We start from the raw sequence: 17,895 nt of genomic DNA, 5'->3' as shown, positions 1-17,895 counted from the left end.
ATTAAAAAAAGAAACTTACAGGGACATGCAAGTAAAATCCCAAAGATTAATATTGCATCATTTCAAGGTGCAAGGAGATCATTTTAAAATCAAACAATGGGAAAAACCTGCACCCACATTTTGCAGCTTATTGAATTGTTTGTTGAAACCAGCCTGCTGGGAAAGGTACGATTCCACATACTGTACATGCAAGGCAGGTATGGCTGCACTTGACATACATGGGTTTATTATAAAGTGAAGGTACTGCTTCCATTGGCTTGCTATTCATTAAAAATTAGCCAAAATGCTGTAATAAATGAACAGGGAAACATATGTTGGCACAACTATGAAAGACAAATTTATCTGTCCTATTGCATGGCCTCATAGCCTCGGGACTCTTACGCATTGACTTATACATTGTGTGCATGCTAATACAACTTATTTGGGTAATTCCACGTAATAATGGACATGAAGCATAAAATTTGAAAATGTATTTTTCAAAAGGATTTCTGTTGGACGGTGTTTCGTTAGGTCTGAATTTTCATAATTTATGCGATATTTACTCCGTGGATGATGTCACGTGATTTGGCAGCCATCTTGAAAGAACTGCCTCAACGTCATCCAACGGTAAGTCATTCTGTCTGTTATCATTTTGTCGAAAATATGGCAATTTGATGAATGTTTTAATCCGAAGTAGTATTCGCTGATGAATATTACTGATATAGGATCAGGCTGTAACTACTCATCAACATATTTGGTCCATTTGTCTCTGTGCCTATAGATCAACATCAACGAGGAATATGCAAGCAATGAGGCTTATACAAGCTGTTAGACAACCAAATGTTCGCTGATGTATGTAAGAGATTGTATAGATATCATAAAATGCACCCTAGCATTGACTATCCAATATGTGATCGCATGGGTTACGTCCGTTACATTGCTGAGTTACGTCCGTTACAGTGAACTTTTCAAAATATTTTAACAAACAACAGACAGATCGTATCGTTGGAATATAGAAAGTATGCTACTAATGCTTAGTTTGCTTACCGTGAATGAAAGGTATACTACAAATTCGTTATTTCGCAGGATTTAAGAATTGTGCTATGGCCAGTTTTAGTTGTGTCCATTTCGATGTTACGTCTGTTACGCCTCTGAAATGTTGATTTTTGCTTTAGTAGTAGACTACACAGTGGGGTTTGTACCAATATCAGAAAGCCATAGAGACTAATTACGATATGTAATAAAGAAACTCTCTGTAATATGGCCAACCTTTTCAAAATTTCAACATTATTGATGCATTTTTTGTCTCAATGTTACGTCCGTTCCACTGGAATTACCCACTTGTCAACTCTAGAGTCTAGACTCGTCCGATAAATCCGTCGTCTGTCCGACTCGTCCGATAAATCCGTCATCCGTCCGACTAGTCCGATAAATCTGACGTGCTGTAGCTTTCTTTTATTATTCTCTTTTCTTCATTGTTTTCTACTGGCGCTACATGATGACAGTAGGAATAAAATAAATAAAAATGCAACACAACTTCAGAGTTATCGGACTACTCTAGACAATTGTGTCACAAGGTGTGTTCTGCACACAAGTTTTCATCACATCCGGACAGCGAGATTGCTTCGTTTTATGCGCGGAGAGACACGGCCAATGACATGGGCTGGCCTTGCTTGTGATTCATTCGCCGCAGTGCAACATGCCCGCTGCACTGCGCTGGTCACGTCACCTCACTAAAATATTTCTGATATCGAGCAGTATGCAAGTCGAATTTACATTATTAAATTACGGATAGGATTTAGTCTAACCAGTTGTTATTGCCAAGTCTTCCTTCGATGTCCTCCCGATCATCATGAACGCCAGGAATTTCATCACCATTTTCCTCTGCTTGTCCTGCTTCGGGCTCGAACTGGTAAGGCCGTATTCCATTTCCAGCTGCCTGAACTTCACCTCCCGCGACTACGTTATCCGACAATTCTCCATGTGATTCAGACCAAAATCCTTCATTTCTCTCACACTCACTGTCGCTACCAGACAAATCAAAGTCCATGTCATCCATTATTCAAAACCAAATGTTTGATTTTTTTAAAGCAGAAATGAACGAAGCGATTGAGTCGACCAATCAAATGTGGAAACACACAGGAAGCCAATAGAATCACGTAGACCACCAACCCGAGTAATTTACGTGCCGCCTTTGTCGTCCTGCAGTTGACGTCATGTGGGTTACAGTAGATTTCGTACTGTAGTTACATAGGAATTTCAGTAGATTTCGGCAGAATTTTTAGGGGCGTTCCCGAAGAGGTTTGTTTTTTAATTTTACAGAACGAGTATTATGAAAAAAAATTGTCAGATCTGAAATCACGATGAAAAACTCCTATAGGGCATATAATTATATATGCAATTTCAGTACTTTTGGGTGTCATGGGACCTTTAAGGTAATTAATTGCGATGTAAAATATGCATCGTTTTATGTGTAGAAAGATGCCATAAACCTTCCCCACATGTGTGTCTAAAACCTCTTTCTCTTCATACCCTTTTAACGTTCTTACCCTTGTAATCTGTCTTTATGTCCTTCTACTCGGCCATCAGGCACAAGTTTAGGCAGAAAAAGCCACCCCCACCATCATAATCCGACTCCCACCGACCTTGGCATTGTCGGCACCATCTGAGTACAAGGTAAGGGGTTCACCCCACCCATGGACTGTGCGCGGGACCAATAACTGCCTCGCGGGAAAGGGCTAAGTGTGTCATGGAACCCAGTGGAGGCAGAGGATATAAAAAGGTGTATTGGCCTGACCTGAGATGCCAAGGGAGCTGAGCCAGAAGCATTGGGGCTTGTGCATGAGAGGTATCGGGGTTCCTCTACAGGACAATCAGTTGTGTCCGCCACTTCCAACCACACCCAAGCAAACCGTGCCCACTCGCCTCCTCGAGCAAGCTCCCGTCTGCGGCTTGAGACTGTTCCAAAACAAGTGGTGTCTCCACTTAGAACTCACTGCGTCTTATGGACGCAGCCTCCAGTATTCAATCTTTTTTGATTCCATCTATCATCTGTCGACTGAGGAATGGGTGAGGCCTTAAAGCTGAGATATTTAAGGTTTTCATTCATTCGTTGACACGAAAGCATGCATGTGGGAAGAGGGTTAATTACCTCCACCACCAAAGGTGGAAGAAAATTGTGTTTTCACCCTTGTCTGTCCGTTTGTGTGCAGGATATCTCAAAATGCTGTGGACGGATTTGGATGAAATTCGGTGGAGAGGTTGGGGTGTGACAAGGATGAACTGATTAGATTTTGGTGAAGAACTGGATGTGGTTACTAGAATTTTTGTGATTCTTCACCATTGAGAGATAGGGCCAAAAACGATTTCTCAAAAAGTTGTGGAAGGATTCAGACGAAACTCGGTGGACACTTTTGGGTGTGTGCGAGGAACAGTTTAGTCAATTTTGGTGAAGATCCGAATCTGATAATTTTTTTAGTGATTCTTCACCATTAAGATATGCGGCTAAATTAATATATAGCACAACATCTCAAAAATATGACTGCGGAAGCAGACAAAACTTGGTGTACAAGTGTGTATGACAAGGACGAATCAATTCGATTTTGGTGAAGATCCGAATGAGAGAATTTTTTAATTTTACTTTTTGTGATTACAGAAGTAATCATAAGTGATTCTTCACCATTTTGAGATTTGGCCAAAAACGATCTACACGGATATTATGATAATTTACACTCACCGAAGGAGAGGTTATTGTGTTTGGGTCCGTTTGTTTGTTTGTCTGCACGGAACTTTCATGTTTTTCTCCGCAACCGCTTGTTGGATTGAGACAGGATTTTCACCACAGGTGTGACTACTCAAGTAGAATGTTCTAATCATAATTATGACGTCATAGATCACGTGGTGCGGCAGTGATGTTGGAAAAACTTTAAAACTTTGGACCACTGTATCTTTGAAACCGCATCAAGGAAAAAATTGAATATTGGCAAACGGCAGGTACTGCTCAATGGGAATAAGTGTGATTTTTGATGTCATAGGTGCCTTCGTTATGATGTCATAATTGTATATGTAGAACGCTACATCTGATCAGGATGAAAATTTTTGAGGGTCATCTCGGGATAAAATGGTCCCACAGGAAAAAAAAATTGATGACGTCATCGGTCACGTTATTTGGCAGCCATATTGTTTAAAAAAAAATAAACCTTCAAAAATCTTCTCTTAATTGGCTGAACAGATCGCGGCGAAGCTTTACACGTATGACAGCCTATCCATGAGAAAAAGGTTCACACACATGATGTCATAGGTTACATGGTTTGGCAGCCATATTGCATTTAATAAAAATATTAAATGTTTCTATCTGGAACCGCATAATCAATCGATGTGAAACTTCACAATTGTGATCGAGTCGTGAAGGGGAATACATGCTTTACATTTCAATTTCATCGGACGCATTTATTTATTCTTATTTTGTATACATTGTCGAGGCTTGTATGAGAGCTAACACAACGCACAACATTGGGGCAGGGGAGGGAAGGACAAAACAGTGGGGAACAGAGACATTTGGAGATCTGTGGAAGGGAGAGGGATGGGGCGGGGAACACAGGGTATACAAGATGGATACCACAGGGACTTTCAGGACCTTACGCGACAGGGATCTTTCCGGAAGGCAGGAAATTTGAAGGAGGTGGGTTTGGGGCGAATTAACGGGGGTAGAAAAGATGGTGGTTTTGGATGGTGGAAGATAAGAGGTGGTGGTGATTTTTTTTTTTTTTGGCAGCCAGAATAATTTGATTTTTTTGCTCAGGGTTCTTTTTTATAATTTTTATTATTATTATTATTTTTTTGAAGAAGGCTCACTTGGCTGTGCCTGGATGGATTTGTGGGTCAAGGAGTAGCATCTGAAATGTGAATCCTATCCAGGTTCCTCCTGATGATTTCATCTTTTCTTTTTGCTTGTTTGGGTTCCTTATGATGACTCCAATGTAGGACTGTACCTATTTGGTCTTCCATTTGATTTGAATTTAATTTATTTTTTAGCCCATTCGAAATTCAATTGAATAATGAATAATAATAATAATAATAACAATAAAATGCCATGGGTCAGGGTCAGGTGTCCGATCAAATCGGGGTTGGATCAAAGCGGGACGACTTGGTATCTGGTCATCACTGCCAGCAGTTATAAAGTGCCAGTTCTAATTAAGTCTCATTAATAATTATATAACACACCGGTACACAAACGCCACACAAAACAAGTTCTGGCGAGGGTCTGCAATCTCCGATTGCTTTTATTCTTGTTCAAAAATGTATTGGGCCTGATATGTTCTCATGTATCAAGCATTGCATCCTCTGCCACATTTCAATACACTTTTTAAAATAACTTGGTCTCTGGGTGAATTTAAGTGTCACTGATCGCTTGTTTAATTATACACGTCCCTTAAAGGACACGTTGAGTTTGGCGATTAGCGCCCAGGACGAGAACCGTGCTTGTGTCCAGCAATTTTGCTCAGTCACCATTAGAGTAACGGGCACACGGGACCAACAAGCATGGCGTATCAACTGGCTCGGTGATTCCATTGGAGTACTGTATTTATGGCAAACAGGCCTGCAATCCGACTCATTGGCTGTCGCGACTGCTTTGACATGGTTTGTCGGGGTTCAGGCCAGGCAACTGCATCGATCAGGCAGGCCAGGGAGCCCAGAGGGGTAGCAAAATTTGAGGTAGGCCCGGGTACCCAGGGAGAAGACCCGAGGCACTATGTGCCACAGAGGGCACTTGGGGGAGCCAGTGTAGGCACCTCAGAATTCAGCGGAGTGCGCAGCTCAAAAGGTGGCCTCAACGGTCTGGGGGTGCCACATTTGAGAGCAGGCAGAGGCCTGCATTTGGAGCCACACTGTTCAGCCACGAGATTGTGCAGGAGCAAGGAGAGAAAATTATAGGGCCAGGCCCAAACTCATAAAGCACCACCACACGGAATGACGGGTAAATTGGTTGCATGGATCCACAGTAGAGGGGGTAAAAGTTAAAGAGAAAATGCATTTTTTACTGTGTTAGATTAGAGATGGAGATACTTCTCCTTCGCACCTTTTTTGATGTCTGCAGCCACTGGAGAAGAACCAGAGTAGGGTCATTGGCTTTTGTAAGGACACTTTGAGTCTCAAGTTGTTAGTGTAGGGGTAGGCATGACCCCCACCCATGGAGCTACTCCACCAGAGAGCCAGGTGAGGTCATGCCACCTCCACTTTTGGTCACAACACATGCCTTTATCTCTTCCCAAGAGAGTTTAGTTTAATGGAATTAGGGGCCCGGGATGGATAGCTTAGTTCAGAGGGGCGGGAGATAGGTATCGGATCGAGGAATTAGTGGGGCAGCCAGGGATAGGCTATAGCCGGCTGTCAATATAGGCTATAGGGATAGCTATAGGGATAGCTATCCCTATAGGGATAGGATAGGTCAATATAGGCTATAGGAATTAGTGGGGCAGGTAGGGATAGGCTATAGCCGGCTGTGATAGATCAAGGCCATAGCCGGCTGTCCTACATGCTGTTAGGGTCACTAAGCTAAAATGGCTTTCTACCGAAAATGGCTCACAAAGCTTCTAAAAGAAGCCGAAAATACTTGGAAAAGTACCTGAGAGAAAGCTGGGATGTGCCTCTGAAAATTAAAGAGTTGGAGGGAGACACCGTATCTGGTTTGGATGCTTCTAAAAATTGATGGACAGGTCATATCTGGGGCTTGTGAAAGCAGAGGGAAAGTTTATAATCTACTATAAATATGATGATATTTACTATTAATCATGCTGGGAGTGAAGGGAGGGCAGGGAGCTGTGAGGGCTGTTAAAATCTTGTTACAGTTGTGGGGTACATGGAGGAATTTCATCGCAAAGTTGGGATTGTATAGAGTTGCTTGGTCCGTGGACGTGTTGGAGACATCTCAACGTAAATTAAGTGGGGAAACTGTGAGCTTAAGTGTTACTTGTCACCACAAGGGGGGGGGGGTGGTACTGTGTTAATTCGATAGGGTGAATTGCCATCTCCCCCAGTATGTAATTGCCCCTGTAACCTTTTCCTACGTTTTTGCATTTACAAGCCAGCAATACTAGAATGATGTTCTTAAAACAACAACCGAGCTGCACGTCCAAGCAGGCAGAAAGCCCCGCTTCCAGGGGTGATGGCTGGCAAAACCATGCCCCCCCCAACCCCCCCCCCCCAGTTTATAATTCATGGGCATGATGTCAGAGAGCCGGTGGAAGGAAAGTGAGGTTCTGAGTGCGAGAATGGAGAGGACACAGTATGGAAGGATACGATTGACTAAAAGGGTCTCGTTTTTGCTCTCCCCTCGGCACAACGAAATGGCTGCGTGATTCTCAAGTTCGTGCTGGTGAATTTGCAGCGTGATGGGCAATACGCTACAGTAGCCATTCCTATTCGGCTGAGACGCAAAGTATTACGGTTATGAGAAAGGGTGGAAGAGGAGCACGCTTCTCAGCGAACTTTATACAACATTTGATGCCCAGTTGGCAGCTGGCTTTGGAGGCCAACTTAGAAATGTGGTTTGCTGAAGAAAGATCATGGCTGACAGTGAGACCCAAGAGTTTGAATTACTGAACTTATTCATGAGATAGATGGGAAGGTTTCCCAAGCGGTCCTGAGTGTGAGATATCTCAGGATTGAAAGACATATTCCAAATGTTTGGCCAGCACGTGATTTTGTCATTGTCTGAAGAGAGGGAAGAGGCTGCGGCCTGCCTGCCTGAAGGATGAGGGATGTCACGGCACAGGGTGAAGTCATCAGCAACTAGATAAAGAGGATTTTCCAGAGATTCAGAAAGGTCATCGATGAAGACATTGACATTTTTGAAGATGGCACTGATCAGCACGGCACATCTACTGGCTCGGTGCTTCCAACGGAGTACGGTATCGTAGCAAACTCAGAATGATCAAATCAGTTGGCCGTCACAACCGCTTCGACGCGGTTCATCGGGATTCGGACCACACAACCGGGCATGTCCCATTTAATCAGGCTTCATCAAATGAAATAACACATTCGTGATAATATACAAGTGGTATTCATTTTATAAAAGTATCAATTATTGATAATGTATACAAAAATTACACCTTCCATCAGTGGGAAAAATAATAACAGAAGATGATGGTAATTGTGTTTAAATCAGCTTAAGGTTAGTAAAAGGGTGGTGGGAGAGTGAGGATGGGTAGGATTAGGGGCGGGGGGGGGGGTGGAATGTTAAGGGTGAGATCCCATTGGTCATGCCGGGTCGAGAGAGCTAAAGACGAGTGGACACAGTAGGGAGAGAGTTCAGGTGGGTAGGTATGAAAATGGTGAGGGAGGGAGGGAGTGAGGGAGTGAGGGAGTGAGGGAGTGAGGGAGTGAGGGAGGGATGGAGGAGTGCAGTCATGCAAGGGTGAAGGGGTAATGTAATCGAAATCGTCAGGCATTTCGCAAAACAAGATAACATCGGCCTGTTCACATTCCCATCTGAAGACCTGGCTCACGATACTAGGAACCAAGATTAAAACCTTCCTCAACAGATCGTCCTTCATTTACTAAAATATCCTTTTGATTTATAAATCTCAAAGTACAATGGGGCTTCCTGGAGTGCTCGATCGTTACGTCACACACACAGTCTCACATACATACCCATACATACACACACACACACTCTCACATACACACACACTCACACTCTCACATACACACACACTCACACTCTCACATACACACACACACACACTGGTCCCTCATGAGCCTTCGAAGTTCCAACGATGAACAAGAACAAATTGTGAAAGCGGGAAAGAAAGAACAACAACAACAACAAACTGATCTCGAGCGTGTTGAGAATGAGGAAGTCGAGTGAAACGAGACGTCCATAAAAACCGTTCACCGCGAATCGAGAGAGAGAGAAGCAAAATCACACGACGGCCGGTTGGCAACTGTTGACGTCACAGATACGTCACACCGCCCAGCGAGCCAATGGCGAGGCAGCGTGGAAAAAGAGACCAACAACGGCACGCGCCAACAACCTCCCAAGCAAGCACCGTCGTGATGAGAGCGCGGACGGACGGACGGTTCCAAATCGCGGTCGCCTTGTGTACACGGACGTGTCCATGTTTCACACGACGTATAAATCCGACCTGCGGTCGGATGGCGGTGCGCTCGTGATCGGGTGCGACGGACGGCCGACCAAGTTACCGGGCGAACGTGGCCGTGCGGAGTGAAACAGAGTTTGACCGGACGATGTACGAGACGCATCACGTGACGCAGTGACACGGCGCGTTAAAACCTCCGCAGATCGCTCGCGATGTCGAGCTCCATGTACGAGGCCAACAACAAAAGCTCGGGTCGCGCCGTGACCGCCGGGGCCCCGTTCCCCTCGACCACGCACGACCGCTCGAGCCCAGCACAGATAACCGGTTCGGTCCCACAGACCCCAACAAACAACCCGTCCCCGTTCACGGTACCGACCTGCTCCTCGCGGTGGTGTAAACACACACCACGTGACGCATGATGCAGCACCGCCTTCGGGCCTTCACCTCGGAGATCCGATTGGCCGGCTGCGCGGAACGACGACCAATTGGATGATCCCCCGAGAGCGTGGCTCCACCGATCAAGCCCATCGAGTCCCTGCCAACTGAACTTCCACAATCCGTGGAGTTCGCTGCTGCTGGATTTCACAAACGTTGTTGATTTCATCCCGTTTTACTTGATGCTTACATTTTCTTACAAGATGCGTTTGCACAAACTAGACCACGTGACTTACGTATATTTATAGATAACTTTTCCAATGACCGAAAACGTCCCCATGCACAATGACGTCACGAAGACGAGGAATTTATTACCCTGCGCTCGGTAGTGTACGTACGTCGTACGTGACTTTTTTATTAAGAGCGTACATCGAAAACCGTTCAGCGGAGGAAATTGAAACTTTACATGTTATATAACAAGCTCGAATGAGCGAAGATCCTCGTCCTCTTAACGATGACGTCATAAAAACGAATATGACGTCATTGTGATGTAGCAGGTTTGCGATAAATAATTATCTGTGCTTATGCCCGGCTGGATTCCCGCAAACAAAATTCAAACAGCTTGCCTAGTTTCGGAGATAATGGTAGAGGCGATTTCCATTAGCGGCGATATTATGACGTCATAACCATTTTTTCTACGAAGAATTTCCAAAATCGGAGATGGTTACTGTCTGCGCATAGGCTTTCTGCGTATGCATGGCAAGTTTCACGAAGATCCGATGAAAACTCTGGGTTGTGAAACAAAAAATGTCATAAAAATTGCTATGACGTCATTGTGATTTATCATACGTGCGGTAATTCATCTCTGGTAATGCCCTGTTCGATTCCCGCAAACAGAATTCAAAAAGCTTGCCTAGTTTCAGAGATAATTTTTTAGGCGATTTCCATTAGCGGAGATATTTTGACGTCATAACTTTTTTTTCTTGGAGGAATTTTCAAAATCGGAGATCGTTACTGTCTGCGCAGGGAATTTTTACATATATACGCCAAGTTTCAGGAAGTTTCGATGAAAACTGTAGGCTGTGAAACAAAAAAGTCCACAAGAACAACAACGTGAGTAAGACTTAAAGATCCTCCACGAGGATCTAAAAACGTGACGTAGCACTCCCTCTTTTGAGGTCAAGAGGCCAAAATGTCAACGTAGGTCACATTTCTAAAATTGTCTATTTTGATCCGACTGACGAGAAATTTTAACAGGATTTGCATGTCAGGTCGCTAAATTCAACCAATGCAAAATTTAATGAATTGATCGACTACCCGTGGGAAATATGCTTTGATAAAGATGACATCATCGGCCACGTGGTCTGGCAGCCATATTGGATCAAAGAAATAAAAACAAGACTTGGCTCGCACCAAGTCCTTCTCAAGACTGTGTGGGGTATGGATTCCGTGAATACCATCTCGTTTTAATGGTAGATAGAGCCGTATTCAGTTTCCAAACATTTATCTTCATTTAAATGATTACTTATGGAAACTGGAGTTAGATTTATATCACTATCGAAGTAAACAGAGGCAAGTTAAGAAAATAACTCTGCAAGCCAAAAGAGAGTATGACAAGGACTTGGCTAAGAATATTAAACATAATAATAACAAGGCTTTCTTTAAGTATATCAGGGGAAAACAACAGGTGAGGACCAGTGTGGGCTCATTGAGGAATAGCACCGGGAGAGTGGTTCGTGATGAAAGTGAGATGGCAGGCTTATTCAACAGGTATTTTGCTTCAACTTTTACACAAGAACAGTCAGGAGAATTGCCAATAGCTGAGAGTATATATTGTTATGGTGCCGGGTGTCAGCCGCCAACCGACCGCTCTGACGGAGCCGCAAGTCGAGTCGACCCGACCGATCGCCCGGAATAGTCCGAGTCGATGGGTCCTTGTACAAGAACCGAAATACGCCAATGGGCAGATCACATGGGGTAAGGTCGATTGCCAACCTTCAATGTACCTAAATACCCACGTGATCCAACTACCGGGGTATTCCACCCTCGACGGAACTCGTACGGAACAAACCGCCGAGGCGAGCCTGTCCCGTGCGCGATTCCGAGCGGCTTAATCGCCGAGAACCGTCAGTCCAAATGTCCCCCTTTTACGGTAAACCAACAGCTTTCTAACTCCAAACACACGAAATGCTCAGTCAATGAAAGAATCGACGCGACGAGCTGAAAACATTTAACAATTGGGGTGTTTATTAATAATAATGGGGAACTAGGGAAGCAAGTAAGAGCAGAACTATACCGACTTTACGAAATGCGATGCAAAGATTTACAGCACACAAAGCACTTAACAATTTCCTACTTATTAGACGGGCCCACGGACACACACACACACACACACACACACACACACACACACACACACACACACACACACACACACACACACACACACACACACACACACACACACACAATGGTGGCTGAGGCCTTTAATAATGGGCTCCAGCTCGGACGACAGGTGAGCTGAAATCCAGAACCTATCTTGAACCTCTCCACCTTGTGTGGTCTTCAAGTTGTTCGGACCCAGGCTCTGGCGAGAGCGAGCTGTACCCAATCGCCGTGAGCCGCGATCCTTCCCGAGCTCCCGCGAATCCTCCCGCACTTCTCAACACGTGCTGGTGAGACGAGGCGCCGATCCTTCCCGTCGAGGCACCGATCCTTCCCGTCGATGCATCGCTTCCCCGAGGAACCACCTCCAAGATGAGGTCGATGAGTCGCACCAAGCCGGGAACCAAACGGAGAACAAAGAGCTCCATGAACCAATAAGAAGAAGAAGCCACCACTCGCAGCTCGAGCCGAGCAACCGGCTCAACTTTCTTCCAAAACAAAGCAGCTCTCCAAAAAGCCTACCTAGCCAAGCAGGACCCGAAGCTCTGCTGAACAACTCCTCTGCAGAAGCAAAAAGCTTCCGAAGGCCTCAACCCTAACCCAAGCCAAACAGGACCCCAAGGTCTGCTGAACGACACAGCCCCCACAACTCCGAACACGAACAAAGAAAGCATCTCCTCTTTATCCTTCTCCACCCCCTCCCCCATGCCCGGTGTGACTCATGCCCTCGTGATCCATCCCCCGCTCAACCACGGGTGGGAGGGAGTTGTTGACGTCATGAATCACGGGACGGAAGGGCTCTTCTTCCTCTTCGCAGAAGAGGGGGGAGGGACGTCTCCATTGTTCGTTCCCTAACTATTAAATCGATCCGCAGCGCATCTAATCGATTCCTGAACATTTAAACAATGGAAGGTGATCTATCTAAGGAACAAGCACTTATCGACATAGCTGACTAAAGGAACCTGTATGTTGTGTGCAATCGAATTCCAAATTCGTAACAATATCAAGAAGGTGAGGAAGGGCTTTTACAAAAGATCCAGGTTGGAGTGGAGGAAGTACAGGAACAGCTCGGTAATCTAAGAGAAGATAAGGCTCCGGGGGTCAGATAATATGTACCCGAGAGTATTGATGGAGGTGGCTGAGCAGGTAAGCGAGATGTTAACAAATACTTTCAACAGTTCCCTGGAATCATGACAGGTACCGGAGGATTGGAGAGTAGCAAATGTAACACCACTATTTAAGAAAGGATCCAGAGAAGAATTGGGAAATTATAGACCTGTTTGACTTCAGTTGTGGGGAAGCTGTTGGAGACATTAATTTGGGACCAGATGAGGAACCATTTATGTAAATACAAACTAATTAAAGGTAGTCAGTATGGGTTTACTAAAGGTAGTTCCTGTCGAACAAATCTTTTATAGTTAAATGAAGCAGTGTCTGATTGGGTGGGCGAGGGAAAGGCAGTGGACATAGTATATCTAGACTTGAAGAAGGCATTTGATAAGGTCCCACATCGGAGGTTGTTAGCCAATGTGAAGGCTTGTAGAGTGGCTGGTCAGGTAGCTAATTGGATTGCAAACTGGCTTAGTGGTAAGAAGCAAAGAGTGGCTGTGTGTGGAAGGATGTCTTGCTGGGAGGATGTAGGTAGTGGGTTACCTCAGGGATCAGTACTCGGACTATTACTATTCATCATTTACATCAATGATTTGGATAATAGGGTGAAGAGTAGGCTTTCCAAATTTTCAGAAGACACAAAGAGGTAAAGTGGAGCAGAGGGGGTGGTGATCAGATTCAGGAAAGTATTGATCCTTGCATAGATTGGGCCAAAGATTGGCAGATGGAATTTAACCTGAGCAAGTGTAAGGTGTTGGGGATTGGAAAGAACAATGAAAATAGAGATTACAAGTCTGGAGACGGCGATGGTTGACGAGCAATGTACACGGTTCGCCTTTTTTATTTTTTGACCTTCGAGGGGACGCCACGGGCAAACTGGCGGGAATCGGGAAAAACGTAAATGATGAAAGTTGTAGTACTCTAAGAGCACTACTTGCATACCAACTTTCATTCGAAACAGTTGAAAACCCTAGGAGCTCGATGCCCAATTTATTGATTTTTTTGACATTTTCTAAGTTCGTGACCTTGACCTTGGGACGAAAATGAAAAATCGGGCTCCGTGGGGCTATGTAGGTGCCATTGGGCTAACCAAATACCGAAACCCTGCCAGATTCGACAAACCCCCTCAGAGAAGATGTAACTTGAAATCAGCTACCCCCTAAAAACACGTTTTTTGGGCGTGGCTCCGTCCATAATGGCCGCAGCACGCCCATTCTCCGGAAAACACAACTAGATCATGATACCAACCTCACACCATAATTTTACCAAGATTGGATCAAAACCCACGGAGCTATGCTCGGGACAGACAGACAGACAGACACACACCCATAACGAATATAGTGGTCACTTACTGACTCATGAACCAACAGGATGCAAGGGGTAATTTTGGAGCGTGTCACACAGGAGAAGGATCTAGCGGTGGTAATAGATATAGGAGGTAAGCAGGTGGCACAATTCCAGGCAGCTATCAGTAAAGCAAATCGGCTTTTAGGTTGTATTCGGAGGGGGATCATTTATAAATCAAAAGAGGTGGTGTTAACATTGTACAGGAATTTAGTGAGGGTCACATTTGACTCTAGACTCAGCAAGCTCGACTCAGCTATGAGGAGCGGCTGAAGGAGACAGGGCTTTATTCATGAGAAAGGAGGTGGTTATGAGAAGATATGATGGAGATGTTTAAGATAATGAAAGGTATAGATAAAATAAGTGCAGATGAATCATTCAACAGAGTAGAAAGTGATAGAACCAGGGGCTATAGCCTGAGAGTATAGAAGAGGAGAGTTAAGACAGTCATAAAGCAGGGGACTTTCACTCAGATAGTCGTTAATGCATGGAATGGTCTCCCTGGAAAGGTAGTGGCAGCAGAAACAGTAGATAAGTTTAAATTAGAATTGGATAGGTACCTGGAAGTTATGGAGATAGAGGGGTATCGGGATGTTGACAGGACTTTAAGGTATTTTCAACATTGATGGGTGATTGTGTGCACGCGTACGGAGTGCTGTTGGTAGGGGTCTCGTCAAGGGGGGTTGTGTGGTTGATGATGTATTTTTTAACCAAGCCCATGTCCCCTTCCCTGAGGAGGGGAAAAAAAAATAAAGAAAGAAACGACAAAAAAATAAATAAATAAATAAACCAATGTCACCCGCAGGGTGAGCCGTATCTTGCCAAAAGGTGACCACATGTGACTTCTTTAAGGTCACACTGAGGTAAACAGAGCTGCTATCCACCAGGAGCAACTCCTTGAGGAATATCTGCCAACGAGAGATTCCGATGAGAATCGTTCTACAGAGTAACCATGAAAAATATGCTTTTGCCTCATAATGTCACCAAATGACGTCATAATGTCTCAAGCTTGACATATCTAGAAAGCACTCATCAAGGTTTTCAATTTGAGGTACTACACGATATGGTCCTAAAACTTGAAAATTTGACCTTGGGGTCAAATATGTTTGACCTTCGGCGCTAACCATGAAGGTCAAGGCCAATCGCCACCAAAAATTAATAAGCTGAGTGCCTCACCATGAACTATATTCCCATGAAGTTTGAAGACGATCCGATCAAAATTACTCAAAAAATAAGGGTTTCGTCGACTCCCCTGATTTGCGACAAAGTGACCTTGACCTTTGACCTTCAAAATTTTATGCGCTGAAAGGGACCTCTATAGGCCTCTGATATGCGAAGTTACAAAAATTTCCAATGATAACTGTGCTCTGCAGAGTGATTTATACGTGATTACAGACCAAAAAAAACAAAAAACAGATGAAGGTCAAGGCCAATCGCCACCAAAAATTAATCAGCTGAGCGTCAGACCATGAACTATATTCCCATGAAGTTTAAAGACGATCCGATCAAAATTACTCAAAAAATAAGGGTTTCGTCGACTCCCCTGATTTGTGACAAAGTGACCTTGACCTTCAAAATTTTATGCGCTGAAAGGGACCTCTATAGGCCTCTGATATGCGAAGTTACAAAAATTTCCAATGATAACTGTGCTCTGCAGAATTTTTTATACGTGATTACAGACAAACAACAAAAAAAAACATACAAGCTGACTAACATATCTTGCAAAAACTTCGTTTTGGCAAGATAATAAATAAATAAATCAACAAATAAATAAATACGTACATACAAAAACCCCCAAAAACGCCATTAAAAAAATGATAAATTTTGTATTTTCTTATTTGGATCTCGTGTTGATAAATTAGTGTAGTGTTGATGTTCCGCAGGCATGATGGGCTGAATGGCCTCCACCTGTGTCTGATTTCCTTGTGTCCTTGTAAAGTGATCTTGGGAATCCCACAGATCCAACCCACTCTCATCGCCATTTAAGCTCAATTGTGATCCCTTATCCACACAAGCGTTAAAGGTTCAAGCTCTGATGAAAAGGAAAACTATAAGTTAAACTTGTATTTCTTTATCCCATATGACATATATATATATATATATATATATATATATATATATATATATATATATATATATATATATATATATATATATATATATATTGTTATTGATTCAGCAGTGTCGAGATTTGCACCCGACTCTTGACAGCCAAATGTTGAAGATACGGCGTCACTTAACAGCACCGCCGTCTCCGGGGTTATAACGCCGGCTGGCTCGGCACAAGCCTCGGGTCACGTGTCTCGGATCACGATACCAACGTACACCTGGGCCGTACCAGTTGGGGAAATAGACCCCGGTAACAGACTGGATTTTTCAGAAACCGAGCGGAGTCTACCAGTCCGTAACCATTTTGGTTTTTATATCCAAATCGAGCAGATCGTTCCTCGGCACGGCACGAATAAATTTGAGGCAGCAAATCTCATATAATTCAGCCCAATTTATTGGGGACACATCGGGGAACAGAACACAAGCAAAGCATTCACGACAATGTTATAATTAATCTATAACCCGTTCTTAACTAGGGAGCTACGGATTACGGGTTTCGAAGGGAGCCCTAGTGAGATAAACCTTCGACAACATGCAGACAAGACACGGAGAGCATGCAGACAAGACACAGAGTACTTGGTGATGCTTCATGGATGAGAGGAAAAGTGTCAAAGGCACGAATGTGGCTCGTGACAAGCCGATGACAACGGATTCAAGCACCCAGCTCGAGCATGCAGCGTGGCAAAATGGCGGCATCATCCTCCTTTTGTCGCACCGCCCATGCACTCAGCCTCAGTGCATTCAGCCCCCATAAGGTCGAGGGCACAAGACGAAAGATCTATGGTATGCTCCAGCTGGCTTTTCACAAGGTTCAGTATACAAGTCCGGGCCTGGCCTGTTCACCAGGTTAGGCCAAATCTGGGTGTTGGGCTCCGCAGGCGTATCAACGGGACTACAAGACGTCGTTGAGCCGTGAGGTGAGTAAGGACAGAGGCTCCGTGGTTAGACGCAGGTTGAACCTGTTGATGACCTCATAAAGTCGATCGCCAACTCACACAGCAGCCAGTTCCTCTCGAAGCAGATTGCAGCCTCCCACTAATCGTTTCTATACAGCAGAATCCTCACTCGACACTCAGGCTCAGTTACTCCCTCGGCAGATCGCCGACTCGACCCTCAGGTTCAGGCCGTTCCTCTCTTACAGATCGCCGACCACACGCATCGCGAGTTACTCCCTCAGCAGATGGCAGACAGACCTCATGCAGTCCCTTCCCTGCCTTTCTTTCGGCTCGCTCCTCACGAAAGCCGATCGCAAACAGACACAGCCGTCCCTTGTACAGCCGATTGCACCACCTCGGCGCTCTGTCCCACCTTCCGTTTCTGGCACTCACTTCTCTTGGCCACCCCCTCTCAGAGCGCTGGGCGGGACTGTCGTCCGGAGAAGGGAAAGAAGAAGAAGAACCTCTCGGTACACCTCCATTGTATGAACAATGAACAGCCCCTACACCTCCCGACACACATGTAACGTCCAATTACCGAACAACCTGCCTAAACA

At 44.7% G+C, this 17,895-nt stretch overlaps 2 protein-coding genes across 2 annotated transcripts in view; both read right to left on the bottom strand.

The window, feature by feature from the left end:
* The window catches only part of LOC147013310 (protein-L-isoaspartate O-methyltransferase domain-containing protein 1-like), a 48,007-nt gene extending 38,413 nt beyond the window's left edge, over window positions 1-9,594 (bottom strand). Inside the window, exon 1 of the mRNA XM_085855032.1 lies at window positions 9,457-9,594. The gene's annotated coding sequence lies outside the window, so the exon portion shown is untranslated. The remainder of the gene's footprint in view (window positions 1-9,456) is intronic.
* Window positions 9,595-16,781: 7,187 nt separating this feature from the next.
* Window positions 16,782-17,895, bottom strand: part of LOC147013309 (ribonuclease H1-like) — a 29,944-nt gene continuing 28,830 nt past the window's right edge. Inside the window, exon 9 of the mRNA XM_085855029.1 lies at window positions 16,782-17,768. Within this exon, the coding sequence (XP_085711155.1) occupies window positions 17,486-17,768 (283 nt within the window). The 3' untranslated portion in view covers window positions 16,782-17,485. The remainder of the gene's footprint in view (window positions 17,769-17,895) is intronic.

This window comes from Eptatretus burgeri, chromosome 14, assembly GCF_056783735.1.
Source record: "Eptatretus burgeri isolate ZD-2024b chromosome 14, Ebu_testis_v1, whole genome shotgun sequence".
In the NCBI taxonomy this organism is placed as follows: Eukaryota; Metazoa; Chordata; class Myxini; order Myxiniformes; family Myxinidae; genus Eptatretus; species Eptatretus burgeri.
Note: the sequence above shows the minus strand (reverse complement) of the source record. Positions and strands in the feature narration are given on the sequence as shown.